Source organism: Muntiacus reevesi, chromosome 2 (genome assembly GCF_963930625.1).
Source record: "Muntiacus reevesi chromosome 2, mMunRee1.1, whole genome shotgun sequence".
In the NCBI taxonomy this organism is placed as follows: Eukaryota; Metazoa; Chordata; class Mammalia; order Artiodactyla; family Cervidae; genus Muntiacus; species Muntiacus reevesi.
The window spans coordinates 156,362,681-156,382,866 of record NC_089250.1 but is presented as its reverse complement, the minus strand read 5'-3'; the positions used below and the strand labels follow the sequence as shown (position 1 = coordinate 156,382,866).

Below are 20,186 nucleotides of genomic sequence, written 5' to 3'. Positions count from 1 at the left end.
ATTAACTCAAAATGGACCACACATTTAAATATAAAACTATAAACTTCTTTGGGGGAAAAAAAAATCCCATGGAGAAAGAAATGGCAATCCACTCCAGTATTCTTGCCTGGAGAATCCCATGGACGGAGGAGCCTGGTGGGCTACAGTCCACAGGGTGGCAAAGAGTCAGACACGATTGAGCGACTTAACTAACTAGCTAACTAGTCCATTTGTTTGTCATTCAGTTTGGTTGTTGGACTTGATGTGCTTACATTTTGGTGCTGTTTTAAAAATACTGCTAGAAATATTTCTGTAAAATTTAAAAAATTTCTATTTGAGTATTAAAAAAAATCCCAAAGTTTCTGGAGCTAAACCAGCAAAGAGTTCTTAGACATGACACCAACTCCATAAATACTCGATAAATACTCCGTAAAATGAAAAACTGACCAGGATTTAGTTAAAACCTTTTGCTCTGCTAAATACCTTGTTAAGAGAATGAAAAGAAAAGTCAGAAACTGGGAGAAAATATTTAGAAATCATATATTTGACAAAAGACTAGAATCTGGAATACATAAAGAACTTTCAAAACTCAGTAGGAAAATAAAAAATAAACAATTCAAATTAGAAAATGGACAAAAGACATGAAGAATATTTCACCAAAGAAGAGACACGGATGGCAGATAAACACATGAAAAGATGTTTATCCTTAGCCATCAGGGAAACAAATTAAGGTCACAATGAGCCGTCAGTAGACAAATGTGGAAACAGGGAAACTAAAAATACTAACACTAGCAAACACTGGAGAGAATGCTGGATGCAGAGCATCGGGGTCACTTATATATTCTCGATGGGAATGTAAAATGGTAGAGCCACTCTGCAGAACACTTTGGCAGCTTCTTAAAAACCTAAATATGCAACTACTATATGACCCAGACACTGCACTCCTGGGCACTTATTCTAAAGCAAAAACAAAAACCTTATGTTCACAAAAAAACTCTACACAAGAATGTTTATAATAGTAGTACTTATAATAGGCAGAAACTGGAAACAGTCCAGAATTAAATAGACCTCAGCAATATAAAAGCAATACTCTGATACCAACAACAGTCACAATGAATTTTCAGAGAATCACACTGCGTGAAAAAAATTCAATCACAAAAGGTACAAACTGTATAATACTGTTTGTATAACATCCTATCCTAGAAATGACATTTTGAAATATGGATTAGATTAATAGCTGCCAGAGGTTAAGAAGGGGGTACAGGGGGCAGGAGGGAAATGGATGTGACCTCAAAAAGGTGCGGAAGGGATCCTTGGAGTGATAGAAATATTCTGTATCTTGACTGTATTGTTTCATTATCCTGGTTGTAATATTACACTGCAGCTGTGTAGTGTGTGGCCACAGGGAGCACTGGGTAAAGGCTACAAAGGATCTCTATTATTTCTTACAACTTGTAATTACCTAAATACAAAAAGGTTATTTTTTAAAAAGATACTAGGCTAAAGATAAAACAGTGTGACCTTGAATATTACCTGCAAACTGAGTAATTCTTTACTAACATAATACAAAAACATGTTTAGAATCTTTTATCCAGAAACACCAAAGAGAAGAAAATCCACATTAACTTACACTATTTACTTCTCTGGGTGGTGAATTATTTCCAACATTTAATGGTGAAACAGAGTTACCTGGGGATAGAAAACATAAAAGTCAAATATTACTTTATTCCTGAAAATGTACAGTAACATTGTAATATTCAAATGGGGTTATACCATCATAGCCTTAAAGCCACACTATAAATAAGCAACATCCTACTTTTCCTAATGGAAAATAAGGATTTGCTGAAACTTCCTCTACTAGTACACCCCGCTCACTGTGAACTTTTCTCCATTCACAAAGGAAACAGTTACCAGGCTTTCTGAACTGCAGACTCATTTGCCCTCTTATAAATTACTGAGGACCTCAAAGAGCTTTTGTCTACATGGTTTATATCTATCAATATTTAGCATTATTAGAAATTAAAACTGGGAATTCCCTGGCAGCCCAGTGGTTAGGACTCCATGTTCTCACCGCTGAGGGCCTGAGTTCAATCCCTGGTAAGGCCTACACGCCACATGACACAGTCAAAAAAAAGAAACAAATTAAGAAGTAGAAATTAAAACTAAACATTTAAAAATATTTATTAAAAATAACAAATGTATACATGTTGCCATGATTTTTTTTAAAAACTGCATTTTCCAAAGGGGAAAAAAAAAACACCCAACTGTCTGAAGAGTGGCATCATTTTACATTTATTCACATCTCTTTAATGTTTGGCTTCACCAATGATAGCTGGATTCTCGTATCTGCTTTTGAATCCAATCTGTTGTTATATGTTGCTTTAACTGAAGTCCCTGAAGAAAATCTGGCCTCACACACATATATGGTTACAAATAGGAATAGTATTTCATGACCTTCTCAGATAACTGTGTATACTTTCCTTTAATTCACACCAAAATTCAAGTGGTAGTCTAAGGGTTAGTTGCAATATGGAATCTAAAGTTATATCAATAAACTTTTCATCTGTTACATTAGAATCCACTGATTTATCTTGCACTTTAAATGGATTTTTATCCATGCATGACTACAAAACATTACACATTGGATTTTTGGAAAAGACTAAGAAACTCTGAGTTATGCAGATCTTACAAATGTTGACATATTTCATCAGACAATATTAAAAAATCTTAAATGTTAATATCACCATGCACCTCAGCAGAAAAATCTTCTAAGTATTGTGAAGCTCTCCAGTTCACAGTGGTAGATACACGTTTCCTCAAATTGTATTTTATCATTAGCAACAAAATACTGTCAGCTGTTTCCTTTGAAGTGACAGGCTCACTTTGCCCATTTTTGAGAAAATGACTGCCAGATATCTAAGTCTGAATGACCACAGTTTGTCATTCTTTTCAAGCAAAAATGAAAAATTAAAAAAAAAAATTCTAAAAATGTTTCCATTCAGCTACAATTCAAACAATTGTACACATGCTTTTCATACTTCAGTAAGCAGCAAAAGTTAGAGGTAATTCTCATTTTGTTACACAGAATACTAAAAATACAAAAGGGTCAAAACTTATTAATAAATTTGTATTGCCTTATCAAGGGCATTCTTACGTAAAACTGGTATTTCTGGCTTGCTCTGTCTTAAAAGCAAATGAAAAACAGTGACCCCTAACCCAGGCTGGTACCCCTGCTAAAGGTGAGCTAATGAGGTATTAGAGGCTACCCACCTCTGCTTCTGCACCACCTGCATGACGTCAGGATAGTGAAGAAGAGCAAATAATGTTTTAATATTATTAGGAAAATACTTGTGACCCCAGAGGCCCATGGAGAAAGCAACGGCAACCCACTCCAGTACTCTTGCCTGGAAAATCCCATGGACGGAGGAGCCTGGTGGGCTGCAGTCCATGGGGTCGTGAAGAGTCAGACACGACTGAGCAATTTCACTTTCACGCATTGGAGAAGGAAATGGCAACCCACTCCAGTGTTCTTGCCTGGAGAATCCCAGGGATGGGGGAGCCTGGTGGGCTGCCATCTATGGGGTCGCCCACAGTCGGACATGACTGAAGCGACCTAGCAGCAGCAGTCAGAGGCCCATGGGCTTCCCTGGTGCCTCTGATGGTAAAGAATCTGCCTGCAGTGCAGGAGGCTTGGTTTCAATCGTGGGTCAGGAGGATCCCCAGGAGAAGGCAATGGCTACCTGCTCCAGTATTCTAGCCTGGAGAATTCCATGGACGGAGGAGCCTGGCGGGCTACAGTCCATGGGGTTGCCAAGAGTGGGACACAACTGAGCAACTAGCACTTTTTCAGAGGCCCAAGGGCCAAACTCTGAGAACTACATCACCATATTGAAAGGTCATACCTTACATACATTCACAGAGGCTAAATTCCACCAGGCCCCAACCTCCTTAAAAAGTAGATTTTTAGAACTAAGACTAAAGGAATGATTTTTTAAAAAATCAAATGAAACAAAATATTGTCTTTGATGCATCTCTGTGAACTATTATATGCACAAAATTTGCACAGTATTTCTAGACTAAGGCCAATCTTTAGAACATTCATAAAAAGCCAGTGTTTCCTTTCTACATTTCTAGTGTCTCTCTGAATTGGGTGGGGGGTTGGGGAGAGAAGTTGATTTGTAGATACTTTCTCAAGCATCCTTCTGTGATTAATGTAACCAAAGTAGCTACTTGGCATCTGGTTTTCCCTTCTAAATTAACATTTACATGCAAATACTGTAAGTCAGCCATTTGGTCGTTGTTAATCGGCCCCTGGTGTGTAGTTACAGATACTTTCGGTAAGTCTAAGAAACCATCATAATCAAGTGAGTTTTAAACCTGCAGTTTGTACTCACCTGTTGGCACTATCTTCCTTTCTTCCTTGGATCCAGCCATTTCTCCATCGACACCGTTAGAGTGTGAAGATGGTGAACTGTCTTCCTGACTAGCCAAAAACTGTTTGGTTTGCTCACAGAGCAAAAAATTGTTCTTTTTATTTCCAATTTCTGGGCTTTTCAACCTGAAATTAGGATGGTTAGGATGTCCTCCAGGGCTTCTTAAAGACTCGTGTGATGGAAGCTTGCTTTCTTTTTTCTCAAAATTAAATGGCTCTGTCATTTTACAGGTAGATGCTGCTAAAATATTTCTTGACATCATATTAAGCGGCAGTTTAGCAGTCACAGAAGTCTAAAGGAAGAAATGTATTTAAAAGGCAACTTTTAATTCCAAAAATAGAAGCATTGCAGGCCCAGGTGGTTTCTTTTTTATGCAACAGCTCCTTCTCATAAGTGACTCCAAAGCAGATGTAACTAACTGCGATGCTCTAAAAGGAGGGAAAGGGGCAGGGCACAACTTGTGAAAGAATAACACAGCCCAAGGACACAACACTGATGGATTAGAATCAAATGGGACCACGCTGGCAGACAAGACTGGACCTTGATTCTCCATCAGCAAGGGAAATGACACCCCCACAAGTGCCAGGACAGTTCCAAGGCACTGTTAAAAGACCAAGGAGTGGGTGGTGGCCCAAATCCTGGAAGTCTCCGCCCCTTCCCCAAAACAGATACAATAAGCCTCCCACTCATTAGCATATGAAATTACCCAGCCTATAAAAACTAACCATGCCGATTTTCAACTGCACTTGTCCTCTGCCATGGCCCATACTCTATGGAGTGTGCGTCTCTCTGTATCTGAATAAATCCACTTCTTACCTATCACTTTGTCTCTCACTGAATTCTTTCTGCGATGAGATGTCAAGAACCCGAGCTTCATTAGGTCCTGAAATCAGGTACTGTGGGTTTTGGCTGGGTTGGGTTCAAGTCCCAAGCCGGGTTTTGACTGAGTTTGAGTCCCAGTCACATGGGTTCAAGTCCCAATCTGAGGTGAACGGTTTCAGTACCAAAGCCTGTTCTACAGGCACAAGAAAAGAATGATTCTTTATCATTTAAGTACAAACTCCAAGTTAAACAAAATTCAACAATGGACAATTCAAGAGACATTAAGCATCACACCTCTGTTTCGCATCATTCCTTATTTTAAAAAGCTTCTGGAAACAACCAGGATAGAAAAGGACTATGAGCTCAGTCGGTAAAGAATCTGCCTGCAGTGCAGGAGATCTGGGTTCGATCCCTGGGTCTGGATGATCCCCTGGAGAAGGAAATGGCAAGCCACTCCAGTATCCCTGCCTGGAAAATCTCATGGAGAGAAGAGCCTGGTGGGCTGCAGTCCATGGGGTCGCAGAGAGTCGGGCATGACTGGGTGACTAACACTTACTTAGTTTTTTTTTTTTTAATGTATTTCTGACCTAGAGCCTACAACTCAGTGGTGAAGTGTAACAGAGGGGAGTGTTTAAATCGGGCCATCATCTGCCTGTTGGGCCTTTCAGAACCTCTCTACCCTCTCCTGCTTGTTGCTCTGCTATGACCTTGAACCTGGTCCCCAGAACGGCCTTGCTCTCATCCCCCTGGTCAACTCTTTGCTTCCTAGCCCTCCTTCACAATTTGCCTCAGCTGATTTCTGTTTGGTCTGTTTCCCTCCCCCCCCACCCAAGTTCTCTATTTCATAATCTCCATTTGGGCTTTATAAATTGTAACTTGCATCTGTTGCTTCTGAAGATTTATCTGTGCGAGCGCTTGGTTACAAGTAAGGTATACATATTGTTGCAGAGAGCCTCTGAGAAATCTCTATCCAGACATTAGGCTGGCTTCTTGTTTTTCTATTACTCCTTGAGAATACTAAGTGCTCAGGGGAAGTTAAAAAAAAGTGGAGAAACACTGACCTATAGCTTTGAAATACTGACCTATAGCTCTGTCTTCAGCCTGTAGGCAAAACGTCTGCCTATCTTTCCAAAACAGCTCAGAAAGAGGGAAAAAAAAAAAAGGCCATAGATAGCCAAAACTGGTATGAGTAACAGCTAAATATTATTTACATTACATTTTACATTCAAGTCGCTCAGTTGTGTCCGACTCTATACAGTCCATGGAATTCTCCAGGCCAGAATACTGGAGTGGGTAGCCTTTCCCATCTCCAGGGGATCTTCCCAACCCAGGGATCAAACCCAGGTCTCCACACTGCAATTCGCATTGTAGGCAAGATTCTTTACCAGCTGAGCCATAAGGGAAGCCCAAGAATACTGGGGTGGGTAACATTGTTTAAAATAGAAGATAAAGAAAAAGCAGAAAAATACTCCCCCCTGGTGTCCTAAAACTGCTATCTCTGTTTTAAACCAGGCCTTGTTGTTGTTGTTCAGTTGCTAAGTCGGATCTGACTCTTTTCGACCACATGGACGGTAGCCCGCCAGGTTCCTCCGTCCTCCAGAGTTTGCCCAAATTCATGTCCACTGAGTGACAACACAGGAAAGATCATGAAATTTTAAAAGAAAAGATACACACAAGCAGACGTCAAGGTGAGGGAACTCTCAGGGGACCAGGTCCTGGGACGATGCCTAACAGAAGGCCTGCAGGTGGGCATCTGTGTGGGGAGGCAGGTGTCAGGGAAAGCCTACCTGTAGCAAAAAGCACACTAAACTGAAGGATCAGATTGAGAACTACAACGCTGGATACAGTGAGAAAGAAATACTGCAAAACTACAAAAGGAAAAAGCAGCTCCAGGGGATACTGGGTGAGGATATGAACAGGGAGTAACTAGACTCTGTGCAAGAAATATAAAGAACATCCAGTTAAATAATTAGGGCAACTACCACAAGGACAGAAACAATGTGTAACTTCAAAATCCAAGCCAGGGGGTAATTCGAGTATGATACAGAGAAAACACCAAATAAAATGACCACACCAACTCTAAGTAACCAAAGTATCAATGATTAAGTCTCAATTAAAAGAGAAGAAGAGAGAGAGACCCAGGGAGAAAAATATCCAGGTAGATAATATGCACAAAAGACATACATTAAACAAAATATATGGCAAGCTTGAAAATAAAAGGACTATAACATGTGCTATGCAGATAACCAAAATAAAGTTGGTCTGCTAATGATTAATAGCAGATAAAAGAACCTAAGGTAGAAAATATTCAGATAACATGAGATATTTTATATTAATAAAAGAAACACTCCCAGGAGAGCAGCCAGGAACCTCTAACTCACAATGACATCGCCTTGAGATGTATCAATATAAAGTAAAAACTGATTAGAAGAGAAATTCAAGCTCCAAAAGGACACAGCAACTTTAGAAACATACTAGTCAAGGGAAAGAAAACAATCAGTGATAAGATGCATTTAACTACCACAATGAACTTGATCTAGTAGGGACCAATACAACCAAGAATATTCATTTTTTCCAACACTGAGATATAACGGACTACCAAGTCTACTTCATCTAACTCCAAAAGAAACTAGTATCATACAAGCCAAGTTCACTCACCACACTATACTAATGTCCACCTCAGATTTTACTTCCCTGAAAATCAGCATACAAAACCCACAGTGGAAGATGAAGGGTTTGGCTTTGGTTTTAGTTGTTTTTCTTTCTGGTCACCCCCTGAGGCATGTGGGATCTTAGTTCCCCAACGAGGGATCAAACTCATGCCCCTTGCATTGGGAGCATGTGGTCTTAATCACTGAACTACCAGGGAAATCCCTGTTTTAGTTTAAAAGTAGTAAAATATTACAAAGGAAATGATGGCAAGCCTGACTATAACAACAATTAAAAGCTTACAAAAAAAAGTGAAGAGATCAGGAAATAAGTATTAACTCAAAGATGACAAATTGGATACCTTTAAAAAGTGGGATAAACAGTAAAGAAACATGGAGACAGTGTGGGTGACTGGCTGATTTGCCAGCCTGAGTTAGAGACAGCACTGGCCATCATCGGAGTTCTCCTGAGTTGAGCTTCTCGGGAAGCCCTGTCCTTTTCTGATGAATAGGGACAGATTTGGCTAGCAGGGTCTTTCACTCTTTTCTTCCAGCCACACAGACGTGAGGCCTGAAGATGAACCACCCACATCACAATGAGGAAGCAATAAGCATAATCAAGCAGTACAACTTCAGGACACCAGAGTAGAAAATAACCAGTCTTTGCCCCTGGCAAAGGCTCTGACTCTAGCCCGGATCAGCCTATGCACAGACCTGCTGTGGCATCAGAAAAATAAACCTTTGGGTTTTCCCTTATTTGCTGCCCAAAGGATACAGATACCAATAAAATAAACGCGCAAGAGGCGTGAACGAAACGCACAGAGGATGAAGATTACCTGATTAACATATGGGGTTGGGGGTGGGGTGGGGGGAACATTCAATCTCACATGTAACAAAAAAATCCAAATGGGAATAACTATGTATTACCTCCTACGCAGCATATATGTAATTAAAACACTCAGGGATGACGGGAATATATAAATGAATATGTTCTGTCTGAGCAATAATTTGGAGATTTATATATGCATTTTGTTCTCTTGCATATATGTGTACATATATATATATGCACATAGACATACATAAATATATACATAATATATATTCTTAAAAATGTCCATAGCCACTCACCACACAAGGCTACTTCTAGAAATCATCCCACTGAAATAATTGTAAATATAAAAAAAAAAAAATACGGAAAAAAAAAATACGGTATGTGTAAATATCCATTTAAAATATAAAAACAAAGAAAAAATAAATTAAATAGAAAAAAGAGAAAGTTAACTGTGATGCCTCTACTACTCTAATAGGATTCTACTCTAATAGGATATTACACTACCATTTAGGATTTTAGTTTTCAGAAACACTGGAAAATATCTGTTAGAACAGCAAACAAAAAATCAGAAAAACACTGAGTTATTTAGTATAACAACTGCAAAATAAAAAAGAACAAAACTCCATGTAAAAAAGAAGACCAAAATACATTAAATTTTAAATAACAGTGGTCTGGAGTGGGTTAAGTTGACAAGAAAATCTTTTTCACTATTGTTTTCATTTTCCAAATTATATTAAAGGATGAGTTACTTTTATATAAAAAAAAGTATTTTAAGGGTTAAAATATCACTGCATGTTCAATTAAACCTTTTTCCTAAAGTGTGGTTAATTTTAAACCAAGTAAAAAAAATCACAGTAATACTTAAACCACAAAACTAGGGTACAGACAGCTTTTCAAGACACCACCAGGACCCTCAACACACAGTCTTTAACTCCTAAAATAGCCTTCCTACCTTTCTCTTTATTCGGTAAGGCTGACAGTCAGTCTACAACGCCTTACTACCCTGTACAGTTACCTAAAGACAGTTATTTTAAATTGGTGCTGGAACCATGTCTTACTAAAAAATTAACAACAAAAACCCTTCTAATTTCCTATAGCACCTACTGTGGTGTTTGGTATAAAGAGGCATTCAAAAGATACTTGTATGACAAAAACTATCTAACATGCCCTATTGCACTGTTTTCCTGACAACCTGGGCAGGACAGTTAAATTCACTGTCTGAAAATGTCATCTGACCATCCTAAATAGAGAATTACATCATTGTATGAGTTTACAGAAATTTAATAGCAATAATTCATGTCTTAACTCTTCCAAAGTCCAAAAATTAATAAATATTGACTTTAGGAAGGATAACAGAATCAGTCTTAGACCTAATGTAAAGTTTAGCCTGCTTAGTGGAAGTTGCTCAGTCGTGTCCGACTCTTTGCAACCCATGGACTATACAGTCCATGGAATTCTCCAGGCAAGAATACTGGAATGGGTAGCCTTTCTCTTCTCCAGGGGATCTTCCCAACCCAGGGATCGAACCCAGGTCTTCCACATTGAAGCAGCAAACAAAAAGGATTTAAGCTTAAAGAAGCTCCACCTATGGTGGAATCTTTAGGTTAGAATTTAGGTTCACTTGCCTCACCCAATTTAGGAATTTTCATTACAACCCCCAGGGCAAACAGACATCTGGACCTGTCCTATAACTCGAGGCTTCTAACATCCTTTAATTTTGGACAGCCAATAGTACTGCACGTGTCTCTATAAAATGATTCTCTTCTCCAACTGACTACTGAGTCCTGTTGCCGCCCTGTGACCCCCACCTTTCAAACATCTGAAATGGGCACCGCATCCACTTTCCTCCAGGTCCTTCACCAGCTGAGGATCGGCCAGACCTCCCACAGTTTAGCACTTTCTCTAGTTCATCCACAACCCAAACACAGACAGGACTCGCCTAAAAGCACAGGATTCGAGATGTGGGCTGACAAATGGTCAACAGGAGAACTGTGCTGTCCTTGACTCTGAAAACTACTTTCACCCATGCTCTAGTTTTTGGAGGAAGCAGGACCACTGTGAGCACACATACGGAGCCATCTAAAATCTTTTGGAACTCAATTTTTTTTTTGTAATGTATAATTATCATACCACGCAACTGCCTCTTTTCTTCTGATTTATAAGTTCTATGAATTTTAACACATATAAAGATTTATGTAACCACCACAATTGGGATACACAGAAGGGTTTTAAAGCTGAGTTTCAACATTATGAAACACTGAGAATGTGCATGTGTCTTCACTTGGCTTCATCCTGGTTCAGTCACTGAGGCATAACTGAATATGGAGTCAATGGGCTCGGCACCATAATGCTGTGCTTCCCAACCTTGGGTTGCAAACTTCCAATACATATAGGTATAGATATTGCTCTGCAGGTCATAATACCTCGAGGACGGCCTAACCTCACCCAGTTTTAAAGTAAGTAGTTCCTCCATATAAAATCCACTATTTTTTTTACACGCTACTGGTGATGAATAAAATGAATTTAAAATCATCCTCAAATCCACAGTAAATAGTTTTGTTGTTTTCTTAGCCAACACAAGAGGTTAATTAGAAAGATCCCCAAATTTCTTTAAGGATGATGTAAAAAAACAGCAGTGGAATGAAAGTAACTAACTTCTGCAGTTCTATAGGCAAACATAAGGCCTTGGTTTTGTATTGTCCTTTAGCTCTATGCTTCATGAACTGATCTCAGCAAAACTGGACACACCTTCAAGGGTAAAAACTTTCTTTTATTCCCTTAGAATTCAGCAACCCCTCCCCTATGAAGCCAGGAGCATTCCAGGATACACTACAAACGGTGACATAAGGCCTCTCCTCTCTTTTCAGGAGACCACAGCCAAGAGGTGAGAGTAAATTCACAGTGTGCTGTGCTTAATTGCTCAGTCGTTTCCAACCCTTTGCGAACCCATGGACTGCAGCCTGCCAGACTCCTCTGTCCATAGGGATTCTCCAGGGAAGAATACTGGAGTGGGTTGCCATGCCCTCCTCCAGGGGATCTTCCTAACCCAGGGATGGAAGCACTGTGGGCGGATTCTTTAAGGTCTGAGCCGCGAGGGAGCTAAATACCGAAAGTGCACGCAGTAGATAACTCATTTTTCCCCTCCTGTTTGCTTTTGTCTTCCCGATAACCCCTTGCATTCAGAGAGAATGGCTACCCAAAGGAAACATTCAACTTTTCGAGCTCTGAATCTCAACGGTTCCACAGGAACATGAGCTTTAAAGTCTGTCAGATATAACTCTGAGCAGTTTCATCTTCCTCATTCAGTATGCTAGCTCAGGCAAATCACTTCACCTTTCTAGGATTCAGTGACTGTAAAATCTAGCCAGCAGCAGTAACTTCCTCATAACATCTAATCATGAGGATTAAACGCGAGGCTGTATGTCAACCACCTAGCACGTTGGCAGGAGCCTACTAAACCCTTAAGAGGCAGCTGCTATTTTTACTTTACTTCTGTACCACTCCCCCACTCAAGGACTTTCTTCCACTCATGTGGAATTAGTTTGCACATTGAAGAGCGAAATAATTTAAGATTTCAAGTAGTCCTATTTCTTTATTCCTACAGAGAAGGAAAGGAGACCTGGGAAGGTTTAGTAACTCTCCAAACCCACAAGGACCAGGGCCCTTACACAGTTGAGATGAAAAAATTCAGGTCATGTTCCTAGGCCTTGCAATTGTGCATTCAATACCCGGATGGCTCAGCAAGGCAACCAGAGGCATGCTCCTTAATTCCAGAGGCCAAAAAGGCAAGCATATTTATAGCAGGGCCTGAGTACCAAGAGAAGCGACTGCACACCGCACACACGCTACAGACACGTGTTAAACGAACCAGGCTTGCCTCACCTATATCTAAGCGAATGCTGCAATGCACCTTCCTTTTACAGGAGGTAGGAAGGAGGCGGGGGATAAAATCTAAAAAATATTCTTTGCACTATAGCTTTGAGTTAAATGAAAGCACTGAATCCACAAGTCAGATTCTCCTAGAAGGGGATATGGGTACTTGAAGGGGATGCAAGTGGAGGTTTGCCCTCTGGAGAGTCATGACTGGAAGTTATGAACTATTTTCCAAACAGGCTGCAAGTCCCCCTCACGTCCAAAGCTCAACTCTCACATCTCTCGTCCCTCCCCCCAATACGGGATCTTCCCCCACCAAAACCTCCCACCCCAGACGTGCCTTCCCCGCCCAAGCTCCCAGGACCTCTCCAAACCTTCGATACTCTCTCCACCTCCAGGCCCCTGGTACCCGCTCAACGCCCGACCTCAACGCCCGACCCCAACGTCCAGCGCCCAACGTCCGGCCCCCAACGACCGAAGCCCCGCAGCCCTCATGCAGCCCCTTTCGCTCCCCCCGTGCACATGGGAACCCTAACCTGGAAAAAGGCAAAAGGGCTGTGGATCCGATCTGCCTCTGAAGCCTCGTAGTGGTGGCGGCGTCTGCCCGTGCCAGGAGCCCTGCCTCCCAGTTGCGCACCCCGAGCTCACCTCGCTCCGGGTGCCCGGCTGGCCCTTCAGGCGCCAGCGTGGCGCCTGCGCAGTCCGTGCCCAAGTGCTTGCGCTGCGTCCACGTGCACCCTCCGCGTGCATGCGGAGGCGTGCTTCGGCCCTGGTGGTGCAGCTTTGTGAGGGCGGCTACAAAGGCTCAGGGCGATCCTCTGCGGATACGTAAGGTACCTGTTGTTCCAGTTTCTAGAAAGGAGTCTCTGGAAACTCCAAAGGCAAAGATGCAGACCTTGCCTCCTCAAAGGTCACTTGGGTCATATTAAGCACTTAAAGTCTTAAAAAAGGTTTTTCAAATCAATCCCTGCTTCTGTGAGCTTGCGGAAAGTAGGTACACGTGATCACAGTTTGCCCTGAGAGCACTTCATTATAGTTGATGTTGCTCAAAGAAAAACGTTTGCGAACTTGTTTTTTTAAACCATGACTTTAACAAAAAATTCAGAAAAATGTTACTTGTATGTACCCATCACCTAGTTCCAATAGTATCTATTTAAGGTCTGTCTGTTGCAACAATCTCTGGTGATTGTCGGAAGCAAATTCCTACTTGTATGCTGTTCTCTTTTTAATCAGTTCAGTTCAGTCACTCAGTCGTGTCCCACTCTTTGTGACCCCATGAACTGCAGCAGGTCAGGCCTCCTTGTCCATCACCAACTCCCAGAGCCTACTCAAACTCATGTCCGGCGAGTCAGTGATGCCATCCAACCATCTCATCCTCTGTTGTCCCCTTCTCCTCCCGCCTTCATCTTTCCCAGCATCAGGGTCTTTTTTAGTGAGTCAGTTCTTCACATCAGGTGGTCAAAGGATTGAAGTTTCAGCTTCAGCATCAGTCCTTCCAATGAATATTCAGGACTGATTTTCTTTAGGATAGACTGGTTGGATCTCCTTGCAGTCCAAGGGACTCTCAAGAGTCTTCTCCAACACCCCAGTTCAAAAGCATAAATTCTTTGGCGCTCAGCTTGCTTTATAGTCCAACTCTCACATGCATACATGACTACTGGAACAACCATAGCTTTGACTAGACAGACCTTTGTTGGCAAAGTAATGTCTCTGCTTTTTAATATGCTGTCTAGGTTGATCATAGCTTTCCTTCCAAGGAGCAAGCATCTTTTAATTTCATGGCTGCAGTCACCATCTGCAGTGATTTGGGAGCCCCCAAAAATAAACTCTCTCACTGTTTCCCCATCTATTTGCCATGAAGTGATGGGACTGGATGCCATGATCATAGTTTTCTGAATGTTGAGTTTTAAGCCAACTTTTCCACTCTCCTCTTTCACTTTCATCAAGAGGCTCTTTAGTTCTTCACTTTCTGCCATAAGGGTGGTGTCATCTGCATATCTAAGGTTATTGATACTTCTCCTGGCAATCTTGATTCCAGCTTGTGCTTCGTTTAGCCCGGCATTTCTCATGATGTACTCTGCATATAAGTTAAATAAGCCGGGTGACAGTGTACAGCCTTGACATACTCCTTTCCCGATTTGGAGCCAGTCTATTGTTCCATGTCCAGTTCTAACTGTTGCTTCTTGACCAGTATACAGATTTTTCAGTAAGCAGGTCAGGTGGTCTGGTATTCCCATCTCTTTAAGAATTTTCCACAGTTTGTTGTGATCCACATAGTCAAAGCCTTGGTATAGTCAATAAAGCAGAAACAGATGATTCAATCATATTCAATCATACATACATCAACAGAGACTCAGATATTCACTTTATGCTCTGGGTTATAATCCAACACTCCTTTATTTCCTTGCTCAAATTGTCCCAACTTTGGCTACTGGCAACTCTTTTAGTTATGTTTTGTTCTTCTTTGACATACCCCCATCAATGTGGGACTGTTTTTATTTTTTGAAACATGTTCTTTCTTTCTGGTATATTGTATCTTTACATCCATGTATATTTAAGTATGTATCTTTAAAAGATTTTAACTTCTGAAAAACATCACCTAAATTTATCCCATCTTTAAAAATAATTTCATAATATCATAAAGTTAGTATTTAAAACTTCTGAAATAGTCTCAAATGACTTTTAATAGGTATGGTCAAATCAGATCCTATATTTGCATTCAGTGATGTATTTTAAAAAGAGATTTCTCTTTTAATCTTTTCATCTTCTTGCAACTTATATATTGAAGGAATGGCAGTTTTTCTCACAATTCTGTTGATTACATTCTCTCTGGCAAGAATACCTTCCAGGTACTGTTGTGTTCCTCTATTGCTTCACTCTGAAGACACTTAATATCTAATCATTTCTCTTTGGGCGATATACACTCTAACGTTTCCAGCCAGCTTTTCATAGGAATCTGGATTCACTGGTGATCATTATCTAGATACATTATTTCATTGGAAGTGAAAGTGTTAGTCACACAGTGTCCCACTCTTTGTGACCCCATGGACCGTAGCCCCCCAGGCTCATCTGCCCATGCAATTTTCCAGGCAAGAACACTAGAATGGGTTGCCATTCCCATCTCCAGGGGATCTTCCTGATCCAGGGATTGAACCCAGGTCTCCTGCATTGCAGGCAGATTCTTTACCCTTTGAGTTACCAGGGAAGTGTTTCCAAAATGATAATAATCTTTTTCTCTGCATTTGTTATCTGAAAGTCCATATAGAAGAACTTTGTCACATCAACTATTTGAGATTCAGTTTGTAACAGAAAAGGCAGGATGTTTGATTCTTTTATTAGTTTTCAAAATGTGATGATTTATTGGCATCCTCCAAAGGTGACCAATACCATTAAAAAAAAAATCAACACACTCATTAATTTTTAAACTGGTAGATTTGTCTCATTTGCTGTTACTTTTAAATGCTAAAATTGTCTTCTTTCTATGGGGAACACCTTTAAATTGGCTCAAATGTTTTTGACACAACTCCTTTGATCTTTACTTTCTGGTACAACCAAAATATCCTAAATTTTCTTGTACATTTCTTGCCTTGTAGATTTAGCCCTTCAGTTCCAAGAGGAACCTAGGTTACTTTTAGTGGGAAATTACATTTAGAGATGAGTAGATAATAGGGGTGTCCATTGGGTTGATCATTATTCTAGGCCTTTTCAGTAGACAGGCTTTTTTTCTTTTTAACAGAAATGAAATGTACCATGAGTTCATGCCAATATTTCTAATTTCAAATTTAGTAATTCATACTGATGTTTCTAAATTCAAATATGGGATTGCAGTGTTTTTATACTTAATTTCTTTGATTTTTATATTTGTATTTCCTTTCCCCAATACTGAAAATCTTGGTTCCAAGGATTACATATGTGCTTTATACTAATATAGTTCAGAAATAACACTATCAATATTACTGCCAATAAACATACTGAAAAAGCTTAAAGTTTCTTTTATATTTTTCCCCTTGGAATAACATCTCAATAGGAATGCTTGGTGAAACACTCCAGTTCTCTTGCTGGGAAATCCCATGGACAGAGAAGCCTGCTGGGCTTGGGCCGCAGTCCATGGGATCACTGAGTTGGACGCGACTGAGTGACTAAACAACAGGAATGTTTGGTAAATTTATTGCTTAAAAGTCAAGTCATTTCTTTACTGTCACACTTTAACTGCATAATGTGTTTTAGCCAGTATCTTCACTTAAGGAGGGAGGTGCCATTTCCTGTTGGAAGGAGGAATAGAGTTACACAGTGTTGAATGTTTTTCAAGTGATACTTTTTGTTTGTTTTGGGGGTTTTGTTCTTTCATGAGTTGTGCAGTAAGAAGCCTTAAATCAAAGAGCAACACTAAAGTGGGCAGAGTAAGTCTGCAATACCTCCAGACTGAAACTGCTCACCTTCTCCAGACGCGATTAGGCAACTGTATTCAGTACACGTTTCCGCCCCAGTACACTATATATATGTATATATATACAGCTAATTATTGAGCAGCACTGGCGTGCCAAACCCACTTTGCGTGCTGGGGTGATGACACTTCCCGTGCTCAAGGCTCACAGTCGGGTACTGGAGAGGAACGCACCCACAGTTTACTATTAAACAATGGCAGTAGGTGCCAAGCGGTGGGCATGAATGCGGTGTTATGGAAACCCCCACAGCCTCTCCCGGAGATGAACTGTCTGAGGGGCAGGTAGGCAGCTCCTGCTGACTCCGCCCACGTCAGGTGCAAGACGAACGCATCAGAGCTGGGAGGTCACAATTTCAAATTCTCTTCATGTCCCTGAGTAAGATGACTAGGGGCCAAAGGGTGAAGAAGGATCAGCTCCAACGAGCGCGTCCTACAGGAAGCAATAACCTACTTGGGTCGGGGAGGGGCGTGAGAGGTAGAGCCGGACTAGCGAGGCAGGACAGCCGGCTAGCCAGGGTGGCCAAAGGGTGTGGAGCTCCGAAGACGAAGCGCCTGGGCCGGACGCTCGCCGAGCTGGAGACAGCGGAGCGTCGGCCCCGCCCACTGCAGGCAGGTTCCCTAGGCCCAAGGTGCGTTGCGTCACGACGCCTTCGTCTCGTTGATTGGCTCCTCCGGGGAGCCCCGCCCCCTCAGCTGTAGCCGGGCCGGCTTCGGCGTCGCCGCCATCTTTGTTGATGTGTCAGCTCCGCGGCGGCTTGGGGCAGCCGCGGAGGAGGTAGCGTGCTGTTGGCGCTCTTCCCGCCGCTGTCCCCACCGCCCCCGCACTTCCAGGTCTGCGGGACCCTTCTATGAAGAAGTTGATCCCTGAGCGGTAGTTCCAGCGGCTTCTTTAGGGGTGTGGCCTGAGGCTCGGATCAGTGGGGTAAGTACCGTAAAGGGGCGCCCCGGGAGGACCGGAGAGTCGCGGTGGTGGCGCGGCAGGCTTCCCACCTCCTGCGCCGTCCTGCACGTCCAGGGGCGGCTCCCCGGCCTGGCTTCTGGAGGGAGTTAGGTGAGCGCTGGGGGAAGGAGTTCCCTCCTCTCTGCCTCCCGGCCGTCAGTCCCGGGCCCCCGGGCAGGAGGCGGCGGAGGGGTCGCCGGGGGCCGCGCCGCCTGAGAGGTCCCTAGAGAGCGGCAGCACAGGCCGCCGACCGGGTCTCCCCGTGTGAACAGCTGCTAAGCCCCACTTGCTCGGCCACCCCTCACAGACTCAGTCGCCTCTTTCTCCCTTCCTCTCCAAGTTGACTGTGTTGGTGTTTCATGTTTACTGTAGTTACTTTTTAAACCCTCTTCTAAACACTTCCATTACTGTGATTTTAAGTAATTTTAGAGACGATTCTTGGGGATCGTGGTTACGAGCGAAATCCTTCTTGGTATTTATATTGCCCCCCCCCACCCCCCCCGCCCCGGACATCAAGGCATTTGATAAATCTTGGTTGCTAAGGATCAGATTTCAAATTTATGTGTCTGTCAAACCTGTTAAATGGTAAACCCCCTTCTACATGTCCCCTCGTAGCAATCTTGGGAAACAGTGCAGGTATAATTATTGATCGCCTGTTAACAATGGAGAACTTTAGCTAATTTTTACATCTTGATTTTGTTTAGAGGAAAGAGGCCTGGATTTGAAACATCTGGATTATCTTCGATTTGATAATCTTGTTACCTTGGAGAATTATGTAGTATGGTAATGCCGGGCAGCCCCAGGCATTTGGCAGTTTTCTCTGTGTGTACCTGTGTAATCTACCTTTCGTGCCTACCTTTTAAAATTTCTTCTAAAATGATAAGTTGGGAGTTTTTCTGAGGACAATATGTGGCAAATCAGTGAGAGTGTTTCAAGAGGTATGCTGGTAGTCGCTCAAAAACAAACAAACAAACACACCAAAAAACTGGAAGTGTTTAGGTATGCTTGTTGTGGGTGTAGCCTTCCGGACTGCTAACTACACCTTCCTATTTGCAGAGTGTGGGAAAGATTAAGGTGCGATAGATGGTGAGAGTAAAACCGACCATCTGCTTGTGTATCTTCTCTATTCAGCTACTTTCAAATTCTTTATCCATCATTGCACAGATAGAAAACAGTGATGATTGGCTTTTCCTTTTTCTCTTTTTTCCTTCCTTTTTGGTCCTTTCCTATTATTTTAAATTCAGTGGAGGACACTGAGTGATTCACAAACTTAGCAGTAAAAAAATTAAAACCCCTTGTTACATTGTAATAGCCGGGCGTGTTAAATCACTAAAGATTCTACCTGTAAATGCCTGGCTTGCATTTATATTGGTTTTATTCTTTTTAAGACCTTTTCTTATTCATAATACCTGCACATAAACTCAGAGGTTCCTTTTAAACAGTGGAGATTCCATAGAGTATCATTGATATTTCACAGTCTTGTTTATTGCTAACAGGAAAGGAGTGGTGGAACACAGTAACCGGCCTTTAACCTTTTAGTCCCTTCAACCATAAACGAGAGTTGTTCTTTGATGCTGTTCAGTGATAGCATAGCTAATGAGGATTGCTTAGTATATTCTTCTTAAAACCATCTATTTACAAATACATGCTAACTTCTTAGAAGTCTACTCTTTAGAAGAGATGATAGGTTGATGCAGCCTTTATTTAGAGATTTAGAAAAATCATCTTTTCCTTTGAAGAATGACTAATAATCTGTACTAGTTTTTCAAATTCATCTAAGTTTCACGTTAAAGACTCCTTAACCTGAAGTTATGTTTCTTTCACAAAGTTTAGATTTTTCTTTTACCTGTTATCTCTAGTTTTAAATAATTAAAGCTGATTCTTGAATTTCTTGCAAACATGTCACTGGGCTTACTGTGTTGGGAATATTATGTTCAGTGTCATTTCAGGGCAACTTTGGGAGTTTCAGTTCAGTTGCTCAGTCGTGTCCGACTCCTTGCGACCCCATGAACTGTGGCACTCCAGGCTTCCCTGTCCATCACTAACTATCGGAGCTTACTCAAACTCATGTCCATTGAGTCGGTGATGCCTTCCAACCATCTTGTCTTCTGTCGTCCCCTTCTCCCACCTGCAATCTTTCCCAGCATCAGGGTCTTTGCAAATGAGTAAGTTCTTTGCATCAGGTGGCCAAAGTATTGGAATTTCAGCTTCAGCA

At 41.7% G+C, this 20,186-nt stretch overlaps 2 protein-coding genes across 2 annotated transcripts in view; one reads left to right on the top strand and one right to left on the bottom strand.

The window, feature by feature from the left end:
- Positions 1-13,337, bottom strand: part of TDRD1 (tudor domain containing 1) — a 51,276-nt gene extending 37,939 nt beyond the window's left edge. Inside the window, exons 1-3 of the mRNA XM_065919226.1 lie at positions 13,236-13,337; positions 4,374-4,704; positions 1,610-1,668 (exon numbers count right to left, since the gene is read on the bottom strand). Of these exons, the coding sequence (XP_065775298.1) occupies positions 1,610-1,668; positions 4,374-4,704; positions 13,236-13,337 (492 nt within the window). The remainder of the gene's footprint in view (positions 1-1,609; positions 1,669-4,373; positions 4,705-13,235) is intronic.
- A 4,406-nt stretch (positions 13,338-17,743) lies between these two features.
- The window catches only part of CCDC186 (coiled-coil domain containing 186), a 41,314-nt gene continuing 38,871 nt past the window's right edge, over positions 17,744-20,186 (top strand). Inside the window, exon 1 of the mRNA XM_065923383.1 lies at positions 17,744-17,953. The gene's annotated coding sequence lies outside the window, so the exon portion shown is untranslated. The remainder of the gene's footprint in view (positions 17,954-20,186) is intronic.